This window comes from Hemiscyllium ocellatum, chromosome 11 (assembly GCF_020745735.1).
Source record: "Hemiscyllium ocellatum isolate sHemOce1 chromosome 11, sHemOce1.pat.X.cur, whole genome shotgun sequence".
In the NCBI taxonomy this organism is placed as follows: Eukaryota; Metazoa; Chordata; class Chondrichthyes; order Orectolobiformes; family Hemiscylliidae; genus Hemiscyllium; species Hemiscyllium ocellatum.
The window spans coordinates 85807457-85833373 of record NC_083411.1 but is presented as its reverse complement, the minus strand read 5'-3'; the positions used below and the strand labels follow the sequence as shown (position 1 = coordinate 85833373).

General features: G+C 38.1%; 1 protein-coding gene across 3 annotated transcripts in view; it reads right to left on the bottom strand.

Annotated features, from left to right (window-relative positions):
• Positions 1-961: 961 nt before the first annotated feature.
• chm (CHM Rab escort protein) overlaps positions 962-25917 on the bottom strand; it is a 108959-nt gene continuing 84003 nt past the window's right edge. For all 3 annotated transcript variants that reach the window (XM_060832214.1, XM_060832215.1, XM_060832216.1), the window contains 6 exons: positions 23723-23827; positions 22021-22081; positions 20173-20269; positions 17447-17545; positions 10631-10800; positions 962-2083 (listed from right to left, as the gene is read on the bottom strand). In XM_060832214.1, the coding sequence (XP_060688197.1) occupies positions 1772-2083; positions 10631-10800; positions 17447-17545; positions 20173-20269; positions 22021-22081; positions 23723-23827 (844 nt within the window). In that variant the 3' untranslated portion in view covers positions 962-1771. The remainder of the gene's footprint in view (positions 2084-10630; positions 10801-17446; positions 17546-20172; positions 20270-22020; positions 22082-23722; positions 23828-25917) is intronic.

Sequence of the window (25917 nt, the reverse complement as noted above, 5' to 3'; positions counted from 1 at the left end):
AGAAGGTGGTCATCAGCTGCCTTCTTGAACTGTTGCAGTCCACCTGCTACAAGTTGATCCACATTGTGCTTAGGAAAGGAATTCATCATCCTGATGTGTGTTGATATATCATTGATCCTTCAATGTAGTTGAGTCAACTACATTGAAGGGTCAGTGATATACCTACACATATCAGGATGAGGAGTGGCTTGGAAGGGAACTTGTTACCATGTATCTGTTACCCTTGCCCTTCTAGATGGAGGTGGCCATGGACTTAGAAGGCTTTGTTTAAGGATCTTTGGTGAAATTCTGCAGTGCATACTACAGATATTACACATGACTGCTACTGTTGTCAGTCGTGGATGTTGATGAATCAAATGGACTGCTTTGTCCTGGATGGTGTCAAGCTTGTGTGCTATTGGAGCTGCATCCATTTGGGCAATTAGGGAGTATTTCGTCACATCCCTGACTTGTGCCTTGTAGATAATAGTCAGATGAGGTATGCATCACAGTATTCCTTGTCTCTGACTAGTTGTTGTACACATTTTGTTTATGTGGCAACTTCATTTCCTAATTTCCTTCCATCTGACTCAAATGTACAGAGATGTGGACGAACAAAAAGGAAACAAAGGGAATGAAGTAATAGTGGCATAACCCCTATCATTCCTTTTGAATGTATTTCACATGACCTTTAAGTAAGCAACATAAAAATGACCAGTCACAGCTTCTAATTAATGCCTACTTATGGAAGTACGTTCTTCATCAATTTATCAAAAATGACACTTACTTCATTTATTTGTATTAGCTGCTTGAATTGCTCCATAGTCTAATTATGAAAGTAGCCAGAATTGCGATTAGTTTCTGAATTTTCATAAATTCAGCAGTGGGAATTAAGCACATCATGTTTTAATTTAAAAAAAATTAGTTAATCAGAAAAATCAAGAAACCCTATTCAGAGCACACAAATGTACCACAGACATGATTTTTTGCAACATTTTAATCACTTTTGTTTACATAACCATTAAATGAGGTGTATTTTCACAGGTTATTGCACAGTATATGTTTTTGATATTGAACACATTACTCATGGAAAATAGTACCTTGATCTGCAAAACATCTGCTATTCCATCACATATCATTATAGACCTATTTGATTTTCCACTGAGAAAATTGTTTGCACCTGCCACTGCTTTCTGAAGTATATTCATAACGTAACATTAGCACTTAATATTTTTTCCAGTAAACAATATTTCAAAACGTTGAATGGCTTGAACATTTCTTGTCAAAAGAAATATTTTCCATCATTTATCATGAGTGAGTTCTACCCAATCTTTAGGAACAGTATTGTGATAAAAGTGTTCCAGCAAAGCAAGCTGTAGCTTTTAATTTTAGATATGTTAATAGTCTTTAAACATCCACATGCTTTAAGCAAAGCTTATTTTGGCAATTCTTCTCCAAACCCATCTTTAAGATCGGTTACTTTTAATTAGTGTCAATAGACCTCAACATTAATCCATTTTCAGGGTAATGGGGAAGTAAAGTGAAGAGTAGCAGCAAGTGGATGAAAATAGATCTATTTGTTAGGACTACTTTTACACAACAGAATACAGCATTGATTTAGGTAAGGTATGGATATACTGCCTGTCGAATTAGAATGTTCAATTAGTTGGACCATTGCAAGATGTAAAGGCTGCCCTCTATAATTTCACTATGATATATTAACAGCATTTTTCAGTTTGCATCAACTTCAAAATACCACCATGGGCCATTACTTTGACCTTTCAAAAATACATTATTCTGCATCCTTTGGAATTTCCATCCCATTATTACACTTCAAATCTTCAGCATCAGAGTTGGCCATTTGCGATTGTCTGTCTACTTCACTATTATCCAATGGTTCTACCAGTTCATTGTTGCCATCTTTTGTGGGATCAGATTCGGGGTTTGTATTTTCTTTTGCTTGAACTGCTTCTGATTCTGCAGAAGTTCCAAAACCAGAGCTTCCTGGTTGCGCACCATCACCATCATAGATAATATCTTCAGGGTTTGGAGCCGCGGGACAGAACTCTTCCCCTGGACAGACTTGATGAAAGATATCTTCTGCCTAGTGAAAGAGGAGGAAATAAGTCCTGTGAATATTGATCCAAACAAATACTCAAAATAATTACTGGTCTGAAGGAAGACACTTTATCGACGTTGTTACAATTACAATGCAAATGGACTATCGATATTAAGCTTTCATCACTTAACTTTAACACCTGACTTTAATTAACTAAAAATGGTTACAATAAGGAAACTAACCTGAATGACTGCACATGGAATGTACAAAACTGGGTGCACTGAAATGACCATTTTTGATCAAGGGACACCAAAATTCAGTGAGGCATCAAGAGATTTTAGTATTTTATTTTAGCCATACTCACAATACGATCACATATTGAGAGATGAAAGGTCACCAGTGGAGTGTTGATGTCTGAAAGCACTTCATTCCCTTACTATCTCTTTCAACCTATAAAAAGGTAACACTTCCTAAAGAATAACTTGCGAATGCCACCTTTCACCAAGCAATCAAGGTTAATTGTCCTGAGCAAGCAGGTGGCGGTAGTGGGAGCCAGTTCAGAGGGCCTGCGGCAGCAGGGAGAGCGAGTTCGGAGGGTGGGAATGAGACTAGAGGCTTTGAGGAGGGAGGCCCACTTACTGAATGGAGATAAGATGACCTGAAGACTTTTAGATCTGAATTCATTTCTTGACTCGGTTTTTGTAATTCTGTGTGTTTAAAATTCTGGATTGTGCATTTAAGATGGTCATTTTTTTAAAAAGTTGAGTTTTTGTACTGAAGAGGGCACTGGAGAATGGCGACTTTGTACACTGTACTTCTTTACTGGAGTACATGGGACAATAAAGCCTAGTTCCAATTCTAAAAAAGCTGTCACTCAGGTTTCACTCTTGCAAATCAATGATTTCAAAAATTTTGAACTGCAATAACTTTGACCTTCCTATCTGAATAATATTTTTTTATGAAGAACTTTATTACCTGCATTTTCATGTGTTTGAGAGCATGTTTTCTTATGTTTTTCAAGTTTAACAGGAAACTCAATTCCACTCAAGAAAGCCTTGAATTGAACCACCTTCATTCTGATTTGGTTAACTAAGTTTTGAAGAGCAATAGTTGTGCATGAAAAACAAAAATAGCTTCCAATGACCAAGAGGGGGGTTTAAAAAGAAGGGAGTTGATCACCACTCCTCATCTGCCTGTAACCATGTAGACTCTCTCAGTGAATAAACAGTTTAGTGTGGCTGAAAGAATGAACTTGTGTTTACGTAACATCTTTCATAATCTCAAAAGTTTTGAAGTGCTTAGCAGTTAAATGCATTTTTTTGAAGATGTGGAGTTGGAATGTGGCATAATGTTTTGCATACAATATTCCACAAACAATAGTAAGATTATCAGCCAGTGATTCTGGTCAAAAAACAAATGTTTCCCAGGACAATGAAATAACTGTAGAGGGTCAAGGAAGTGCCACATGATAATTCAGGTTCCCCTGCACAGGCTTCATCTTTCAATAGTGCAGCACTCCCTCAGGAGTGCTCAAGTATCAATCCAGATTACATGATCAAATCTCCAGATGTTGGCTGGATCTATCAGCAAAGTGAATTGACAACAGTGATATGAAGCAGAATGAATGGAATGGTTTCCAAATATGCTGGCTATCTAACTTATCTGAGAAGCACACTATTTACCCTATTTCCTGATGAAGGACTTCTGCCATTAACGTCAATTTTCCTGCTCCGTGGATGCAGCCTGACCTGCTGTGCTTAGATTAGATTACTTACAGTGTGGAAACAGGCCCTTCGGCCCAACAAGTCCACACCGACCCGCCTAAGCGCAACCCACCGATACCCCTACATTTACCCCTTACCTAACACTACAGGCAATTTAGCATGGCCAATTCACCTGACCTGCACATCTTTGTGACTGTGGGAGGAAACCGGAGCACCCGGAGGAAACCCACGCAGACACGGGGAGAACGTGCAAATTCCACACAGTCGGTCGCCTGAGGCGGGAATTGAACCCGGGTCTCTGGCACTGTGAGGCAGCAGTGCTAACCACTGTGCCACCGTGCCGCTTTTCCAGCACCACTCTAATCTTGACTCTGATCTCCAGCATTTGCAATCCTCACTTTCGCCTATTTACCCTTAGCACCTATAACGGCAAGCTGGACGGGAAGATCCAAAGTTCACATGGCCAATTGCTATATGCTGACGTGCGCTGAAAAATATTGGCTTTGCTCTAAAAAAAAGCCTTCTGAAAATCACTGGCCAGGATCACAAAGAACTTTCACTTGAACAGAGTATGAGAGAGAAGTCAGCACTGATGTTAGCACTCCAGACAGTGGTGAGGATGAGCAAAGAGAGATACAGATTAAATATGTCAGACAGAAAAAGTGTCCAAATTTTACATTAATGCAGTAATCCTGAGCTCTTTGCTGAGGCCACACATTTGCTGAAAATAAATAATGCACAACTCAGCGTTTGCCATAGAGGCATTGAGAGGAAAATGGAAACAGTCCAACTAGTCCATGCCAACCAGATATCCGAACCTAATCTAGTCCCATTTCCCTCTAAATCCTTCCTACTTGTATCAATCTAGATGCCCTTTAAATGTTGCAATTGTACCATCCTCCACCACTTCCTCTGGCAGCTCATTCCATACACACACCACCCTCTGCATGAAAACATTGCTCCTTAGGTCCCTTTTAAATCTTTCCCCTCTCACTCTAAATCTGCACCTTCTAGTTCTGGACTTCACCCCAGGGAAAAGACTTTGTCTATTTATCCTATCCATGCCTCTCATGATTTTGTAAACCCCTATAAGGTCACCCCTCAGCCTCCGACACTCCAGGAAAATCATCCCCAGCCTATTCTGCCTCTTCCTATAGTTTAAATCTTCCAACCCCGGCAACATCCTTGTAAATATTTTCTAAACCCTTTCAAGTTTCACAACATCCTACTGATAGGACGGAGACCATAATTGCATGCAATATTCCAAAAGTGGCCTAACCAATGTCCTGTACAGCTGCAACATGACCACCTAACTCCTGTACTCAATACTCTGACCAGTAAAGGAAAGCATACAAAATGCCTTTTTCACTACCCGACCTACCTGTGACTCCACTTTCAAGGAACTAGGTAAGGAAGTATGTAAACATTCCAATCAGGGAAGGGGTTACACTGGACCTGGTTTTGGGAAATGCACGTGAACAATAGTGACCATAAAACCTTGAGTTTTAAGATACTCATGAGTAGGGATAACAGCAGTCCTCCGGTGAAGCTATTAAAATAAAGGAAGGCAAACTACAACAATATTAGGCAAGAACTGGAGAATATTGATTGGAGGCGACTGTTTGAGGGTATATTCACATTGGCTATGTGGGAGTATTTCAAACTGCAGTTGGTAAGAGTTCAGGAATGGCACATCCCTGCAAGAATGAAGGATAGGTATGGCAAGTTATGTGAACCTTGGATGACCAGCGATATTAATGACATTGCTCAAAAAGAAAAAGGAAGCATACATAAGGTCTAAGAGGATGGGAACTGATAAAGCCTTTGAAGTATATAGGGAAAATAGCAAAGAACTTAAACAAGAAATTAGAAGAGCTAAAAGAGGTAATAAAGAATCATTAGCAAACCAGATTACGGAGAATCCCAAGTTTTTTATACATATATACAGGGGAACCTATATTATCCGAACTTGATGGATGGGCACTATTCTGTTTGGATAATTGATTATTCGGTTAATTGATCAAATGCGTTTCCTCTGGGCCTCGGAGCTTGTAAAGTCTCCTCCCCATTCAGGAGACTACAGCAGCACTCGGCGTGCGAGGCCCCGCCCCCCAGCACCATCCCCCACTCCCATGCAACACTGCCTCCCACCCCCAACACTGCACCCTCACCCCCCCCGCAACTGCAACCCCACCCAACACTGCCAACCATGACCAACACCATCTCCAATCCTGTCCAACACCATCTCCGCCACCAACACCCCCTGCCCCCACCCCATACAACAACACCCTGCAACACCACCCCCAAACCCATCCAACACTGCCTCCGCCTCCTAACACCCCATGCAAGACTATCCCCCCGCACACCATGCAACACCACCCCTCAACCTCGTAGACACTCACCCCCTTCTCCAGGCAGCTGGATTGGACACCAACAAGACTGCTGCTGCTCCCTTTGTGGGGTAAGTTTCCAAATAGCGAGCATATGCGCGCAGGACAATGTTGGAGAGATTATCTGGGGAAGGAGGGGGGGTGGTTTAGGGTACACACCTGTACAGAACTCCAGGGAAAGTGTGGGGGAAGAGAGGGAGGGCGGGAAGACAGTCATTTGGAGATGGTGCATGTTTAATCACTGTAAACAAAAGATGTGATCACTGTTGGAAATACATCTTTAATGTAATGTTTCTACTGGGACCTCGAGATCTCCTTCGTATAATCCAATTTTCGGATTATTGGTATTCAGATAATCGAGTTTTCTCTGTAAAAAGCAAGAGGGTAGCCAGGGAACGGATTGGCTGACTGAAGAACAAAGGAGGGAATCTATGTGAAGAGGTAGGTATCTACAGACAAAAATCACAAGGAAGAAGATAGACAACAATAATCAGTAGAAATGTTCTGATTACAAATGTGTAATTAAGAGTGGAACCTGGTGAAGGCAACATCAACATCCAGACAACAGAGAAGAGGTACAGGAGGACAGTGATGTCATTCCACTCTGTCCCATGTCCAAATACTTCCGTGCCAGCAGTAAGCAGTAGCAGGGACAACCAAAGAATCCTTATAGGCCACCATTAAACTGGATACATTGTAATCAAATAACCATCAATTGCTTAGCATTTTAAGACCAGAAGACATAGGAGTAGAAATTAGGCCATTTAGCCCATCGAGTCTGCTCCACCATTCAATCATGGCTGATTAGTTTCTCATCCCCATTCTCCCACTTTCTCCCTGTAACCCTTGTCTGTCTGTCTGAGCCTTAAATACACTCAATGACCTGGCCTCCACACCCTTCTGTGGAAGTGAATTCCAAAGATTCACCACTCTCTGGCTGAAGATGATTTTCCTTACCCCTATATTCTAAAAGCTCTTCCCTTTTTTCTGAGGCCAAGCCCTCAGGTCCTAGTCTCTCATACCATTGGAAATGTCTACCCAACATCTACTCTATCCAGGCCTTTCAGTATTCTGTATGTTTCAGTTAGACTGCCCCTTCATCCTTCTAAACTCTGAGTATAAACCCAGAGCCCTCAGACGTCCCTCATATGTTAAGCTGTTCATTTCTGGGACTATTCTCGTGAACCTCCTCTGAACATACTCCATGGCCAGTACATTCTTCCTGAGATATGGGACCCAAAACTGTGCACAATAATCCAAAAAATGGTCTAACCAAAGCCTTAAGGAGCCTCAGAAGTACAACCCTGCTTTTATAGTCAAGTCCTCAAAATAAATGCCATCATTACATTTACCTTCCTAACTACTGACTCAACCTGCAAGTTTACCTGGAGAGAATACTGGGCTAAAACTCCCAAGTCTCTTTGCACTTCAGACTTCTGAATTTTCTCCCCATTTAGAAAATAGTCCATGCCACTATTCTTCTTACTCAAGTGCATGACCTCATACTTTCCCACACTGTATTCCATCTGCCACTTCTTTGCCTATTCTCCTAAACTGTCAAGATCCTTCTGTAGCCTCCCCTCCTCCTCAATGCTACCTGTCCCTTTATTTACCTTTGTATCATCAGCACACTTAGCCAGAACGCCCTCAGTTCCTTCATCTAGATTGTTAATGTATAAAAAGTGAAAAGTAGTGGCCCCAACATAGCCTTGTGGAACACCAATTGTCATCAGTTGCCATGCAGAGAAGATTAGCTTAGATTCCCTACAGTTCTTCGGTCCAACAAATCCACACCGACCATCCAAACTGACCCATTCCCCTACATTTACCCCTGACTAATGCACTTAACACTACAGGCAATTTAGCATGGCCAATTCACCTAACCTGCACATCTTTGGACTGTGGGAGGAAACCGGAGCACTCGGAGGAAACCCATGCAGACACAAGGTGCAGACTCCACACAGAGTTTCCTGAGGTGGGAATTGAACCCGGGTCCCTGGCGCTGTGAGGAAGCGGTGAAAGGACCCTTTTGTCCCCACTCTCTGCTTTCTGTCAGACAGTATAAAGTGAGGACTGCAGATGCTGGAGATCAGAGTCGAGAGAGTGGTGCTAGAAAAACACAGCACGTCAGGCAGCATTTGAGGAGCAGGAGAATCAATGTTTTGGGCATATTGGAAGAATTGTTCTTTCAGAGCTGTACACATACTACTTGACACAGACAACACAATCTGCACTACAATGCCCAAATTCCTGAAAGGGCGTATGCCTGAAACGTCAACTGTCCTGCTCCTCAGATACTGCCTGACCTGCTGTGCTTTCCCAGCGCCACACTTTGCAGTCAAGCATGTTTTCAATTGAGGTCATTGAGACTGCTTGGAAGGAAGAAAGTAGTAATGAAGGACAGACTCCTCAGGGCCAGACTTCAAACCTTTTAATACCTTTTACTCTCAAACACTGGACAGACCCTGCAATGGCTTTGTTTCTGCCTTTGCAATCTCACATCCTAATCTACTGACTACAGATGTATGTCTGTATCAGTGTGTGTAGGAGAAGGATAGCAATCATCTCATGACTTAGCAGCCATTTGTTGTTCTAAGGCCAAACACTTACACTATGGACAAGTTGGAACTGGATGAAAAAGGTACAAAGCAACTATGAGTGGTAGGTGTGTGTATGGACATAGCACACACAGTTACAAGATTCTTACCCAATTCTTCCAATGAGCTCCATAACCGAACATTTTAATAGCAGAGTCATTAGTTTCTTCTGATGTTTACTGCACATTTTACATATTTGACCTTTTTCATTTTTCGACAATTCATTTTCTGCCGATTAGATTGTCAAACTTGTTTAAAGCAGATGAAATTTATAATTCTATTATATATTTTACTACTGATGGATGCTTCAAAGCACTTTACAGCTAACAAAATATTTTGTAAGTGTAGTCACTGTTGTAGACAATATACACACAGCGAACTCTGACAAACAGCAATATAAAAATGAGCAGATCCCTTTTTCTATCATGTTGATTGAAGGATAAGTAATAGCTGGGTTATGAGAGATACTCTGATGATCTTTTAGAATATATGCCATCTTCATATTCATCTGAACAAAGTAGGTTGGGCTTAGGTATAGTATCACCTGACAGAGTGCTGACACCAAAATGCTGCTGCAATGTATCAGCAAAAGTGTCAAACTTGATTTCTATTTCCGTGGAAAGACACTTGAATTTGGATATTTTAAAAATTCATTCATACATGGGACATCAGCCTCACTGGCGAGGCCAGCATTTATTGCCCATTCCAAATGACCCAGAGGGAAGTTCAGAGTCAACCATATTGTTACAGGTTTTGAGTCACATGCAGACCAAACCAGGGAAGGTAAGATGGCAGATTTCCTTCCAAGGACATTAGTTAATCAGGGGTTTTATGCAAATTAATAATGGTTTCATGGTGTCTTTAAACTAGATTTTTATTCTAGGTTTTTACTGAAACTCAAATTTCACCATCTGCCATGGTGAGATTTGAACCTATGTTTGCAGAACATTAGTCTGGCTTTCTAGATGACTAGCCCAATGACATTACCACTATATTGCTGTCTCCCCCATGTGCTAATAAATTAACAATTGACACATAATACATTTACTGTTTCATTTTTTTTTGCAGTTTATTGCCACCTAAGGTGTAATAAACATCTGTCCACTGATTGTTTAGCTGCAAAGTAGTCACACCAACCCTTTAACATATTCACAGCAATGCCACACAGTACCTTGAATTCAAAGTACTTGCATCTCTATTGGGTTTTAATTATCCTCTTCAACACTATGTGTACTAATAAAGTGTCAATATCGTAAATAAATTGGTTTTCTAGATATGTTGCCTTTTAAACACACATTATGATTCCTTTGCTTTCCACAAAGGAAACCCCCAATGGCTCCCCAATATCCATTTCTAAATTTCTCAATTGCTTTTGTGCAGTCAGCATATTTTGCACTTCCCCTAACTGCTATCACACTCTTCAAATGAACCATAATTTTAAGAAAGAGACACTGGTTGCTTAACACAAAGATATGCTGCCTTTTTAAAATTCCCAGCCAATCCAACACTCATTCTCCCTTAGGCTCTTTAACATTCAAACAGGTCTTCAAGTGTACAATGGTAAATGGTATGCAAGATTTAACTGTGGCAAATAAGATGAATCAACCTTAGGTATTTGATGACAGTTATCTACTCTAAACAGAATACATGGTGCAAGTTATTAGATTTCAGTATCAGAACATGGAAAAGCAAGTTATTCCAGAAGAGTTAAAACAATTTTAATTTTCACCTTGCAGACTGACTGCTATTATTGTTTCCTTAACTGTGATGACACATCAGAAAGGTAACAGCATCGTTCAAAAAGCCTGTGGTACATTCTAAAAGTGGGAAACACATGATAACATAAGCAGTTTATTTTAGATAGTTTTCAGTTGACCGTACCTGCTTAACAGACTGCTCAAATCCAAGAGCAACATCAGGTCCACAGCAGACAAAGACGTTACTGGGAAGGCCTTCATATGTGCTTCTGTCAACTGCTGATGTATCTCTCATATTGAAATATAAAGCCCAAAGTACTTGAGGTTTCCCTTTCACTTCATGATCACCAAAATCTGAAAGAAAAATAAGTAACCATATTGGTAGTCAAGCACAGTACCACACACACAGATATAATGTATATTACTAGGGCCTAACATCACCGGTTGACAACCTAAATCAAAGTATTTGTTATGATTATTTCAAAACAGAACACAAAATCCACAAGACAGGCAAGTACTGCAATGTGTGCAGAGGGGAGCTGCATAATAATTACTGGTTCCTTTACCAGAAGTTTGAATGGAAGGAGAAACTTCGTAACAATCTATATTTTCATAACATTCCCAAATGTTTACAGAAAATGCAAATTTACAATGGATCTAGAAAAAAAATTACAATATCCAAAATTACAAACTAAATGGTAAATAGATATTTTAAAATTCAATATACAGCAGAAAATAATGATAATTATCTGTGTTAATTATTTTAATCACCCACACTCATCAATGAGAAAGAAACTTCCTCTTATTTCCAAGAAGGGGAAGGGTACAGGATTTTGAAGGAGGACTCCGATGGTGAACAACTGGCAGATGCAGTATAACATGACAATTTGAAATTGTCCATTTTGGCAATGAATTATTTATACAGTGATAAAGTGGGAAAGGTTGGTGTATGAGGGGCCCTGGGTATCACTGAGAGCAAACAGTCGGGAAGGCAAATGGTACAATAGACTACATTGCACAAGTTTCAAATTCAGGTGCATGAAAGACTTACTGGAACTGTACAAGCCCTTGAGACCATACCTGGGCTACTATCTGCAAGTTTAGTCTCCTAATCTGAGAAAAGATATAGCTACTTAGGTGGGGGTACAGCAGAAGGTTCACCAAATAGATTCCAGGTTTGGCAGACTTGTTATATGTGGAAATATTATTTCAATTGGCGTTCTAGTCACTAAAGTTGAGGAGAATGAGGGGGACCATACTGACAGATACAAAAATTCTGATATGACTGGGACAGACTGGCTGTTTTCCTAGCCGGGGGTCCACAAGGGGTCTCATCCTTCTGTATTCTAAAGAAGCCTAGTCTACTCAACCTCTCCTAAGACAATTCCTCCATACCAGGTATGAACCTTAGTGAACCTTCTCTGAACTACTTCCAGTGCCAGTACTTCTTTCCTGAGCTAAGGGACCCAAACTATTTTGAAATATTTTAGCTGTGGTCTGACTAGTGACTTGTATTGTTTTAGCAAAACCTTCTTACTTTTATACCGCATTCCCTTTGAAATAAAGGCCAACAGCCCATTTGCCTTCCCTTTTACCTGCAGAAATTGGATGTGAGCCATTTGAGATTCATGGATGAGGATTCCCAAATCCCTCTGTTCTGTAGATTTCTACAGTCTTTCTTTAAGCAATTTTCTGCTCCCCTATTCTTCCTGCCAAAATGCATAACCTCACATTTCCCTCTGCTTTTTCATTTACCAAGTTTTGCCAATCACAACTAGACCAGAAAATGGCAAAAATAAAGGAATTTAAATAAGGTCTGGGATTGGCCTCATGAGTGCACAGATTCAGGGGTAGTAAATCAGTGAATAACGAGTATAGAGCAGTTCAGTGATCAAAGATGATGACAAGCTTAATCTTGTGTATGTATACACGTGGAGAGAGAGCCCCAGGAGGTTGCGCTGGATGGGCAGACTGCTTACTCAAAATAGGCATGCTTAATAGAAAGGTTTATGAACAGCAAAATGGTAAAGTTGGGGGTGCTACTGGTAAGAAAGCTGTGTGTACTTTCAAGATAAGGCTGAGGATGGTTTGAGAAAGACAAAAATTGTGAAGTTGAGTTGGAGATTAAAGGTGACATGAGCATAAAAGTAAAAGAGAAGCTATGAAGAGCCTGAAAAGAAAATAGTGGTCTTAGAGGTAAAATTCAATGTCAGCAAAAGGTGTAAAATATGTGGAACTGAATTGGTCATTTATCCATTTTCTTCATACATATATAAATGGGTACAAATGACTGTCACCTTTTTATCATGCATTTTATCACCTTGCTGAGGCAGAATTTCATTTCTACACCCCACTACCATTCAAGGCAAACTGCTCTTCCCATTCTCACTGGGAAGCACAGCTCTCTGCTGAGACCTTGAGGACCTGCCAGTAAATTATTATTGTAACATGTATCAAGATACAACAGTCAAAACATCAGTAAGCATCCCAGTGTTTTTCAAAACAAGTTTCACATCAATTAGGAGAAAAACTTGGGAATTAACTGTCATCTGTGAATAATAAATTAAACAGCAAAAACATCAAAACCAGATAGATAGGAATAACTGCACAAAGATGAAAGCTTGAACACAAATAGTGAACAGGAAAAAAGACATTATGGAAATATAAAACATTAAAATCAGCACTAAAACAGTCATAATCACAAGTGTACGTAAGTTTTAAAGTCATCACCTTGCTATTGTTGATCCACTGAGAATACTGCATCATTTTTCTATTCTGCACATTAAAATCTCTGAAATTACTGGTGTAAGAGAATACAATTCAAGGGCATGGCTTTATTTAGTAAATGTTGTATAACTACCAGCTCAAAATCAAAAAAACTTTAGTGTGTGTGCAAGGGACTAAAGTGATTTTCTTCTTTCATAGCTGCTTCTTGTAAAGCTAAAGCATTTTTTTTTTCATTTCTGAGCCTGTTATTCAGAAGTACAAAAGGTTTCTTCTGTATTGTTTTATCAGTGAAGAAACTAAACCCGCTCTTTCAGGTGCCTTTGTCTTTTTGACCTGCTATGGCCTAGTGCTCACCTGATCTGGTGATTCGTCCTCAATGGCTCTAATAGAATTTGCTCTGACATTTTAATTAAAATACTGCCACTGCCATACACACTGCAATCACAGGCAGATGATAAAAAGGGCAATGTACCAGCTGAAAACTCGTGCATGCCATATTTTGGAGCAGAACTGCACCTGATGTTCCTTGTTATTATCTCTGCTATGTGAACAAAAGAATTTCAATTATACTTTAAGTAAAGCAAATGAGAAGTAAAGCTTTCCTTCTTTGTAAATGGGCTAGAAGTTTAGCACACACATCAATCGATGTAACATGATGGCATCAGACAGTTGAGTATTTTTTGAATAGAGTTTGAACTGGGTTCTTGTTCACTGGTAATTTTTTTTTTTAAACAGTATAGGTGAATCAAAAAAATCATCCAAAACTAAACTGTGAAATCTTTTCTTCTGTTTTCTCAACTGGAATGGGAAACCATCTCAAAACACCTTCAGTGCTTCCTGGCTGATTCTGCATATTTAGCAAAATAATCATTCAAAAGCAAACAAATTGCAAACCCTGATAATTGTTTCTGGGCCGAGAATAGTAAGTTCAAATTTCCAATAAGTAAAATGCACCATTCCAAATCAGAGAATCCTGGTATGATGTGTCATAGAACATGATCATTCAGTTCTGTGAAAGGCTACCCAATTGATCTCATTCCCCTATTACCTACATTAAATTAATAACCACACAGATTACATCTTTCGCAAGCTCTTAACATTAAAGCAATGTTTGGAATGTAAAATACCAACAGGTTCAGAGTTTGCCCTTCAGCATTGAAAATCGTGGCCTAAAATTTAACTTTGAAAAATTCAAAAAAGAAAATCACTCTTAACTGCTTTGTCAGGATGACAAAAAATAATTTCTGGCAATCTCAATGCAGCTAGAATTAATGTGAGTCAGCAGCAAAACAAAATCTCCAATTCAGCAGTTCCAGCTTAACAAAGCCATTGTCAAGGTTATGAGCATTAAAAAGTTAGAGCATCACTGTATTTTGTAATATGCATTTCTGGAACACTCAATGCAACTGACAGTGACTGATTCCAGATAATAGGTTTACACTACATACAATTTATCACTACATCAAATGACCAGATAAGAAGTGACAAAATGATAAGGATCGCTCAAAAAAATAGTGCAAAACTCTTAAGAGGAGTCATTTTCTCTGTTTTTTAACTTGAAGCCACAACAGTTAGTTAGTGTTCACTCACTCAGTTTACATTGCGCAGTTAACTTATGATTACTTGAATACTACTGCTTGTCACAAATAACTGAAAAGGAGTACAAAATTTTGATCTTTCAGTTTACATAGCAGCAGTGAAATCTAAAACAAACGTGCAAGGCTTAGCTTGCATTTATAATCTATAATATATACATGTGCAGACTTGCAAAAGTAAGAAGAGTAGTACCCTAAAATGATGCAAGAGACAGAACCACAGCAGGTAGGTTGTCAATACAACAATCAACCACATTGGTCATATGCTATCAAGGCTAAGCAGACATTAATGCACTGTCAGTCTCGGCTCACCACTAAAATCAAATCTATACTGAATACGGAGATAAACAGAAATTGCTAAAATTGAAACGAGAAAGGATGAGTAGGGTCCCAATTACAGTGAGGGTCTCCATTGGTTAACTTAACATTTTCAATATTTCATTTGTAAACCCTCCTACTATTCGAATTTGAAAAATAATGACTTTTGCAAAACATTGTTTTTTCATGCATGGTTCTGAATTACTTGTCTCTGCAGAAATATAGTTAACCTATGTTTGGTTAGTTTGTTGCTATTCAGTGGGCAGGCAACGATAGTCAGACGATAAAGTATTTCTATCGTTCTCCAATATATTGATTTCCAAGGTGATTATACACAAGCAAGTTTTCAACTTCCTATAGGTACCTTTACATTTCAGAAGTCTCACAGATACCATTCCATTCAAATACACAACAGGCTAAATTATAGTAATAATTACTCAGTAAGTAAGTGATATTAGAATGGCTCTTACATCAGAATAACTGGTAAGATGGTGGGGTTTGGCAAAGTGACTTAATAATGCAACAATAGTACGTCATTCTTTTGCAAATATGTTCTCGTTAAAATGTAACGAAAACAACAATTATGATCCTAGGTGTTGTACACAATGTCTAGCTTTGAAGTGATTACTTCATTATGTGCATGAGTTATTGATGTGTTAGTATGCGATTATTGTAACGTCATGTCAGAAGCAAGCAATGATTTACATTGAGATAATCAGGTTCAGTTTTCAGATCTATTTCAAGACCCATCCTTTTAAGCTTCTACAATTTGTTTCTAAGCTTGAATGTATCACAAACAGATAACCAATTTTTAGATTATTTTGCATGCAATCAAGTCTTATAATAATGTAATATTGCTCAATAATATTTGCTTCTGATAAAAGGCCTCTGGAGACTAAATCCTAGTGACTGCACACCAATGTTTCAACAGTAAAACATAAGTTATGTTATCAATTCATAAAATAAGATAAACAGAATAGCAAAGATATATACTGCCTCAGATGGGATGGAATTAGATAAACTTTAAAAAAAAACAAGAAAAATAATGCCAATTCTGGAAATGTGGAGTAAAGAACTTATATGAAAGATCATAGAAATGAAATATTAGTGAGTTTTGAGAAGATTTGTAGCTCAGGTTGAGGTTTTGGATGTAGGCTTGCTGGCTGAGCTGGAAGGTTCGTTTTCACATGTTTTGTCACCATACTAGGTAACATCATCAGTGAGCCTCCAAACGAAGCACTGGTGGCATGGTCCACTTTCTATTTAGGTTTCCTTGGGTGTGTGACGTCACTTCCTGTTCTTTTTCTTAGGGGATTGTAAAAAGGGATCCAAGTCAATTTGTTACATGAATACCAACTAGACACAAAAAGACATGACCTACTCTCACTAGTATCCTTACAGATAGAGGAGGAGGGACACCACTTCAACTGGGACAACACATCCATCCTAGGACATGCCAAACAGAGATACGCACGAGAATTCCTAGATGCATGGCATTCCAACCGGAACTCTATCAACAAACATATTGACTTGGATCCCATTTACCACCCCATGAGAAAAAGAACAGGAAATGACATCATACACCCAAAGAAACCTAAACACAAATAGAAAGTGGGCCATGCCACAGTGCACCACTGATGTTACTCAATATGGTGACAAAACATCTGAAAACGAACCTTCCAGCTCAACAAGCAAACCTACATCCAAATGAAAAATTTGTGGAGAGAGAAGAAATTATCAGACTTGCTAAACAACTCCAGTGTCTGGTTTTAAGAAGTAAAACTCCCACAAGTTTTATCCATGGTCCATTCTGAGGTGGGTGATGTCTACTGACGTCTCAACAAGGGAAAACTATTTAAGGTTTCATATTATCAACCATTACCCATAACTCTATTTATGCTCATAATCCCATTTATGATCCTAAAAAGGGTTTCTGTTGACCTTTAACCATAGCGATGACAGCCAATCCCGAGGAAATCTGGGCAAACTCCCATTGTTGAGCTTAAGGTGATTAAAAATGTACTTACCAGTGAGGCAACTGAAGTAAACATGATCCTATCCGAACAAAATTCAAAACAGAACCAATTTACTGAGAGACAATGCAAAACAGGTTTCACATTAAAGGTGTGTCCGGGTGGGGAAAGAACAGATGTTAAAGGAGGAGCAGATGTGGAATGAGTGAAGTGGTAAGGAAAGGAATAGGCATTTTAGTCTAATATCTTTGCCAGAGGAACATGTCAGGTAAAAGAAAAAGCAATATAGAAATTTGACAATTTCAAATTAAAACAAAATAGAGAGTGTGGCTGAATGCAAACATCTACTCTGCCATTCTGAGGAGTGATTAAGTCTTCAGTTCTTACCAGCATCATTTTCACTGTACTGGGCATACAGTGTGGACACAACAGGTTCCAAGTCTTCTTTGGCAGTTCCATTTGACGGACAAGTTAGGTGAACCAGATCTATTTGAAATAGAACATAACAAAGCACATGACTAACGTGAAACACATTAACAGAGACGAACAAGCAATTCAAGTGTTCCCAAAACAAGCTTTCGGTATTGTAAAAATCAGGAAATATTTTTTAGTGCAGCCTTTTCTCCTGTAACAATAAGCTAATGCAATAAACTTAGAATTTTACTTCTGTCACATTGGAAAATTAATGCAACTTTTCTTTGCAATATAGCCCATTGTATAGGTTTAAATATTTTGTACTTTGAGATAAGATGACTTATTCGGCTTCACATTTATCCCCACACAGTACTCCACTTGACATGGATGCTGACTAACTACACGGAAACTTGTAATTACAAGTTAGCCATTTATGATGATCTTTGTACAGGCAATTTTATTAGAGCTTGGGAGATGTATGGATATGATTTCTAGAGATGCAATCCCAAACACCATTATTTATTGATGAAAATGAACATTATAAATTTAGGAACATAAATGGTTGACACTGCAAACAAAAACAAAGTTACATTTTGATGTTTTGGGCACATACAATTCATGCTACCTGCTTGTTTTTCAAACACAAAGAAATCACAGGTGGAACTTAATTCTTTGGTACTTTACATTATTTAGAATAATAATGCATGCTGCTTTGTGCATTTGAATTGTCAAGAGGTGTCAAAAACGATTACATAATATTTATGACAATGAGACACTGCTTTCCTAAAAATAACAAGTTGTTAAGCAAAGAAATTAACTTTCTGTACTCCAAAATTATGAAGACAACATGCATAGAAGTTTGTTGTATTGTTCAAATACATAGGATAGGCTGTTACAATTTTCAAAACTTGACTGAATAAGAATACATATCTTTTGTGGCCCCACAAGTTCCCATTGAACCACCAAAGTCTGATTAAAGATCCAGAATGTCTAAGATTTTATTGTTGTGATGCCAAGAAAACTACGTTCATCAGCTTTTTTTTTTCAAATAAAATCACCTAAGACAGGTGGAAATGTAGGTTTAGAAAGAAAATTTGAGGCGGCTTACACCCCAATTCCGGCTGCAAACTACTTCTGCATAGATGTTGGATGTGTCCAAGATTAAATTTGCTAATGGGAGCACGTATCTTTGCTTGGCCTCCATCAAAAATATGTGATACACACAAGTGCTCAACTAAGTACAGAAGATTTCATGTTGTTAGTGGAACTATATCCAAACAGCACTCATTTCCTTCTTGACAGAAATATGGGATTGAAAGTAAAAAGATTAATGGAAAAGAAAACTAAGATGACAATTGTTACATTATGATGGTCAGGTTGAACAAAACTGAAGACTGGTACGATCCCAAATAGTAATAGCATGAGTGAGAGGGGCTACATTTGCTACTTACTAGCAAGTTCAATGAATGTTACCATCTGGCTGTGTAGAAAAGCATAAATCGGTCATTCAGAGCAACTTCAAAGCACTCTAACAAAAAATAGGAACAAAAATAGTGTATACTCAGTTAAAAGCTGAGCCAACAATTCACTTTCCCTATTTAATTTGTTCTTGCAAATGACTCACCACTATGCAATCTCATCTGTTCAAAGCAAAAGGAATCCTAAACTAGAGAGTTTCTTATATCTGCACTAATTTGCATCTGTGACTACTGTGAGGAATTGTGGTTTATATGGTCATTTGTCAATCTGAAAAACTGTCTACAAGGGATCTCTTTCAACTCTTCATTAGTGTTTTTACAACATCAAACATACATCTCAAAGTGTAGTTTTTTTATTCCACCTTAACACTTGCATATCATTCTACGCAATGATTTATAGCTTTTTGTTTGCAGAACCACTCTTTCCAATGTTTTCAGAGACTGGACTTTTCTCAAGAAAAGTCCAAACAATAAGGAACTATATAAAAGAGGATATTTATTTGATTGAAAAAAATTGAGCATGATAGAATAGTTGAGATTGAAGAACTATATGAGCAACAACAGGCTTCATTCTTCAGATTCCATTCACTTAACAAGCACGTTCACATATCAAATATTCCTTGAAGTGGAACATCCCCATCAACATTAACAGCGTAAGGCCTAAGGTTTCTTTCAGGGGGGTAGGCGATAAGAATCTAATTTTCTTTATAGTAAAAGACCCAGTACCACATAAAAACTTTATACAATTGAACAATAAATCAACAATAACCACCATATTTTATGGTACTTCGCACTGTCTTTACATTCTGCCCTCTACTCTAGTCTGCCACATCAGTTTCTATTATCCAACACGTTTGAGTCACTCAGGTATGACTGAATTAGTAACAGCAGCTGAAGCCATTTGTCATGTAATGCTCTCCTAGCAGGAAGAACAATGATTTCAGTTCATGATTCGATCATTTGAGTCACATTTTCAGGGCAAGTGAAAGACTTCAGTTCCAGTCAGCTGGCAACTCTGATTACATGTATGTCATCTTCACAACATAAGATTGGGGGGCTTGAAGAATAAATGAATTAATCTTCAACAGTTATTGACCATGGTAAATCACTCAGTTAAAAATCAATTTAAAAATGAAAATAATGTAGAAACAGGATTAGATATTGATTTCAAAGCAAAATCGTTGTTAGTTCAGGTATTAAGTGCAAAATATCTCAACTTACAGGTGCCCTGTGGACAGGTATTTGAAGAGGGACAGAGCTCAATGATTCGGATAGACGGTTGACCTTTTTCCACTGCAGGTACAGTCAAAATAGATATCTGTAAAGTCAGTGCATAAAGTTGTGGATTATTGAATGAGTGGAAACAATACCAGAAGTCTAAATAATCAACCTTATTCTTCAATTTGAACTTTCACATATGGCAGTTTGTGGTATCTTATTGTATACAATTGAGCTGCAAAGTAAAGCAAAGAGTACTTTAGGATGATGTGATTTAATATGATATCTTAGCACAAGTTGTCTTTAATGACAAAAATCAGTACATTATCCTAAGATCAGCAATATTGTCACCAAAGGGAAAAAGAAATCAAATCTTTGATTTGGATGCTGAAATAAATCCACCAACCTGACCTTGAATTGGGATTGTATTTCTCCAAATAACTGGATATCTAGTTAACTACAGTAGCTGTCATATTTCAGACCAAGGAAAGGTTGATCATGAATATTTTTAATCCCATAGCTCACATTTTTTATTTCCATAAGAAAAAAAGTCACTGGTTTACAATTTAGATATCTGATTTTTCTTCCCCCCACCCCATAGGAAAGTTTGTAGAATTGATGATGTATGAAGGTTTATTTCATTTAAGGAAACAATGAATGGGTGAGTCAACTTGCAAAAAAGAACAGGATTTCAGGAATCTAGCTACGAAGATAAACTTGTTTGGAAAAGCTCAAGTCATTTATATACCGTGTTTTAAAATATGGGCAAGTATGCTTCCAGTCGGAGTGGTGCCATACCCCAGTGCAACAGCAATCTGCTGTTTATCTTGGAATGTGGCCATATCCAAGAGCGCGGCAGGCAGGTCCTGACCTGGCTCAATGATATCACAGGAACCTGATTTGAATTTTTGAGGCACTCACCTGTTTCTGGTAAATGTGTTTGTCAGAGTTAGCTTCTGAGTTAAAATAGGATCTAAGGTGTTTCTGTTGGGACTGGTACAGTAATGACAACTTCTACTGTTTAAACGTCCATCTCAGTGTCAGTTAGCTCATTGCATCAAAATCTAAGTGTTTCATTTTCTTCAAAAGAACACTGGATACAAATATAGGGCACACGCAGAAAACAACTAGATTTGATAATTACAGCTATGAATTATATCATCTATACCAGATGCACAATGAATGAAGATGCTTAGACCTAAAGAACTGATCAGTATGGTAGTGCCTAATGGAACATCTAAAATAAACTAAGCTTCTGAGCTTCCTATTCAATAGTACTAACACTATTATGACAGCCATTGGTTTGTCAAATACCAGATTGAAACATTACAATCTCAGCTGGGAAAGGAGGAAGACAGGACAATTAAATAAAGATAGTTTTCTCATTCTGTATCCCAAGACAATAATATCCAGCTGGCTGTTAAGCCAGTGTATTTATTTTTGGTTATATTGAGCAATTAATATTGTACTGCACATTTTCCAGAGGATTTTGCAATCAAGGCTGCAAGGCAGATGAGGCAGGCCATTCAATGCAACTGGATTCACTTATTCAGAAAGTTCATATAGTCAAGCTAAACAAAAAATTAAAATTAAAAATACAAGAAACATAAATTGCTGGAGAAATTCAGCAGATCTGGTAGCGTCGTGGAAAGAGAAACTGAGCTAATGCTTCAAGTCCAATGACTCCTCTTTGGAGTTGTATTATCAATTGTCAACTTGATAAAATTCTGCCTAGCTTTTAGACTAATTTCATGTAATATTCTGTTCAAAAGCCTAGTTGCTAATGTTATATTTACATTTTATAGAAACTTAAGAAATGAAAGACCAAGTATCAGTAAGAATTACCATCACCTGCTCAGAAGTGGATTTCAGGATAGAAGAATTTGTTATAAGAACTCCTCTTGAAATATACCTTAGAAGGAGAAAAAATAATTAAGTAGCAGTGTGAAATATGGAACAATGGAGTAAAAGGACTGTAACCAATCTCCAGAATTTAACAATGTTCAAATTATGACCATAACACAGGATATCAATACTTTAGCCTTTAACACGTGTAATTAAAAAAAAGCAACTGTAGAATGATTAACTAGTTAATAAACACAAGGGGTTTTGAAAAAAATCCCCAAACGAATATTTAGTTATCTCACAGCTTTTCTCAGCAGACATGCAAATGCTGAAGACACAATTTTTTTTACCATAGAATATAGAATTCTTTACAGCAAATCAGTGGACTGCCAACAATCACACAGAAATAACAAATCATAAAAGGAGGATAAAATAGCTGTGAAAGTGTGCATCATGCTCAAGGGGTTTGCACAACATTCAGCTACAAAGACTAAAGTTGATGAACAAGATCCTGAGTCCATTGCAACTTCTCACATGTTTCCAGGTCAATTTTGATGCACACTTTTCTCTACTTTCTATTATTGCATGAAAATTTTCCCAGCTTGGATTGTACTATTGTATCTTTCAACAGCATTATGCTTTGTGAAAATACATGACCAAATTTACAACTTAGATAGGCATAAGATAGTTCAGTGCTGGGGAAAAAGTTTGCGTAAAGCTGAAGAAAATTTATTCTGTTGCTGAGAAGAGACACTTTTTTTTTCTTACTTTCATCAGGACAAATGCAAGAATGCCAAATTTCAAACATCACAATGATTTGTACTATCAATGACCGCTAATTGGTTGGAAAGTCAGCTCTGATTAGCTCAGACATTACCATGAGAGAAGTAACATGCAACTATAAACATTATAACTAAATTTTATTTCAGCAGACCATCATGGTTTTCTAATTACAGTTTAAATCAGACATTTGACAACCTTATAACAAGGATGTCTTAAAATTACAGGACAACCTCAAATTATCCGAATGACATGGGTGGAGAGCATTTTGATCGGACAATCGAATGTTTGGATAACTGATCAGAATTTGGTAACTATCTTAAATCAAGTTAACATTAACAGGAGGTTGAATCAATTCAATATTTAAACATTTACACTAGACAGAGGCGGTGGGAAGACCTCCCTTAGGTGTACACCGAGCTACAACCTCCAGCCCGTTCAACTGGACTCCAATACCTCCTCTCCTTTGCTTCTTCCCCTTCGAGTCTCTTCCCCCTAGCAATCACTAGCCCTGCACATCCTCCGCTGCTGCCGGCTAGAAACTGCGGCCGCGCACAAACGGTCCCAAGGTCGAGGCACAAAGCAGGTGCAACGCCGTCTACATCTGGGTCCTCGCACAACAATTCCATCCCCTTCTGGAAACCAGTCACATGAGCTAGACAACCAAATCCTCCACTGTTAAATTTATTTCAATCACTTTATATTTTAAAATGAGAAGCAGGAAGAAAGAAAATAAATGACTGGCAGAGGAGGAGCGAAGTTGCTGAGTTCACTGGTGGGCAGGTAGTGACAGAGTCCAGGTTCCAATCTCAAACTTAGCAACCTTGAGATCTTATTCTGATAATCCGAAATTCAGATAATTGATATTCGGATAACAGAAGTTGTTCCATATTTGATGTGACAGTTCTTAAATGTAGAAAAAAATTACCTGTATTGTACATTTTTAACATGTTCCTCAGGTAGGTAGCTATTATTCACAACAAAATATTGACAGCTTATGCGATGGCCATTACTGTCAACAACAGCTTTACACCTGAGAAATAACAATATACAGAGAAAAAGGTTAAATTAGTTAGACTACAGACACAAAAGAAGTTTCCTGCAAAAGTAAATGAAGATCAAACAATATACATTAAACAGTTAACTTGCATTTTTAGTGAACTGCAAACTTCAATGAAAAACAGCATTGAAGTTATTAATAGTCTAACTACAATTGCGTAGGTGTTACTGATATGGCAGCAGTTGAAACCACTGATGAATTAAAATTCTAAACAACTCAGAACGAGCTGAAAGTATAATGTATGTCTTACAAAGAATCAGTTCACACCAAGATACTAAATTGAGTGCTGGGAGTAGAAGTGAATATCATTAAATGGTACCCACATATCTGAAGTTTAAGATTAAAGAAAAAAAAATTGTATGCAAAGAAAAATTCAGTCATTTTGAAAGCTTTTCCAAAACCCATTCCCTGAAGTGGAAGCTGCAGAAACACTGCAACAAAATCAAGATCAAGGTTTCCAACTTGGACAGAAATCTAAATTGTCTGTGGCTCAAATGAAGTTATCTTCGTAACTTTCAGATACTATAGAATCCCAGCATTAAGTGTCTCTGTGGGTGTGACATTCCCCTCCTTGGAGAAAGTGGTGGTGGCAGAAAGGACAAATAATTGGTCAGGTTGATCCTAGAGAAATACTTTAGCTTTCCTGCCACCTTAGTAATTAACCTGTGTGTGTATATGTGGGCGGTGGTGGCAGGGGCGGGAGAATTGGACAAAAAGGACGGGAGCAGGGATGGCTGCTGAAAACTGAATGTGAAGTCTGTCAAACACTTCTGTCCCTAATTTGTGGTTAAGCTGGCTAGATATCCTGCTGTTAAGAGTTAGGAGGTTGTTGCCCCCTTTTTATTTCCTTTCAATCATGAGATCTGGGCATCAATGGCCAGACCAGCATTCATCAAATTCCATATTGGATTGTATTATAACGGACAGTGGTCACCATTAAACCAGCTCTCTATGCCAGATTTTACTGATTTCAAATGTCACCATCTCTCCAGAATATTGGTCAGTGGTTTTGGATTGCTAGTCCAGTGACATAGCCACTGTGCTACCATCTGCCCTGGAGTGCCTGCCCAACTACTTAGTGCACAGAGAATGCACTCTCTCTTGTATTAAAATAATGGAAGCAGAAAACGGTTACAGCACAGGAGGTCAGTTAACCTATCATGACTGTCTGGAAAAACAACTTCAACTAGTTACACTCCCATGCCCTTTTCCTGTAATCCTGCACATGTCATTTTATATAATTATCCAACTCCCAAGTGAATACAATGATTAAATCTGCCTCCTAACAATACAGTCTAACAATGTTCTTTTCCCACATCATTTTTGGTTCATTTGCCATTCACATTAAATTGATGTCCTCTGTTTCTTGACTCATACAATGGAAACACCATCTTGTTGACTACTTTGTCTAGACTTATGCTGAACACAAACCAAATCTCTCAACCTGCTCTTCTCGAAAGAGAATAACCCCAGCTTCTCCAATTCATGCACACAACAGAAGCCACTTATCCCTGAAACCATTCTTGTAAAACCCCTCTCTAATGCCTTCATATGTTGAGTACCAAATCATGCATTAAAATACTATTGTAACATCAGAAGAACTTATCATAAATATGGAGCATTTTAGCTCTGTAAATAGCTTGTTGAAAACATTTGAAATTATGCATACTTTATTTGAGAACAGGTACATTCCATATAAATAGGAATTCATCTCCACAAACATTTTAAGAACTTTCAATGCACATGATTTGAAAACTAGACAGGAGAATCTCTCTGCAAGGAGCAAAAACCTCAAGGACCTCATGATGTAACTTTGCTAATGAGAGTGGATTCTTTTGTTTTCTATAGTGTAGAAACAAGGTAAAGGATTCGAATGATACAAAACTATGATATATTCAAATAATCACTATGCCAAGAATAAAAGGATTTTATCTCAAGCCTAGAAGTCATCTCAGCTGTTAATTTCAAAAATACAATTAATGTTTAAAAATGAATAAATCTGCAGTACAATTTGTAGGGTAAAATTTAAAGGAAAATGGAACCAAATCCTATTCCATATAGTG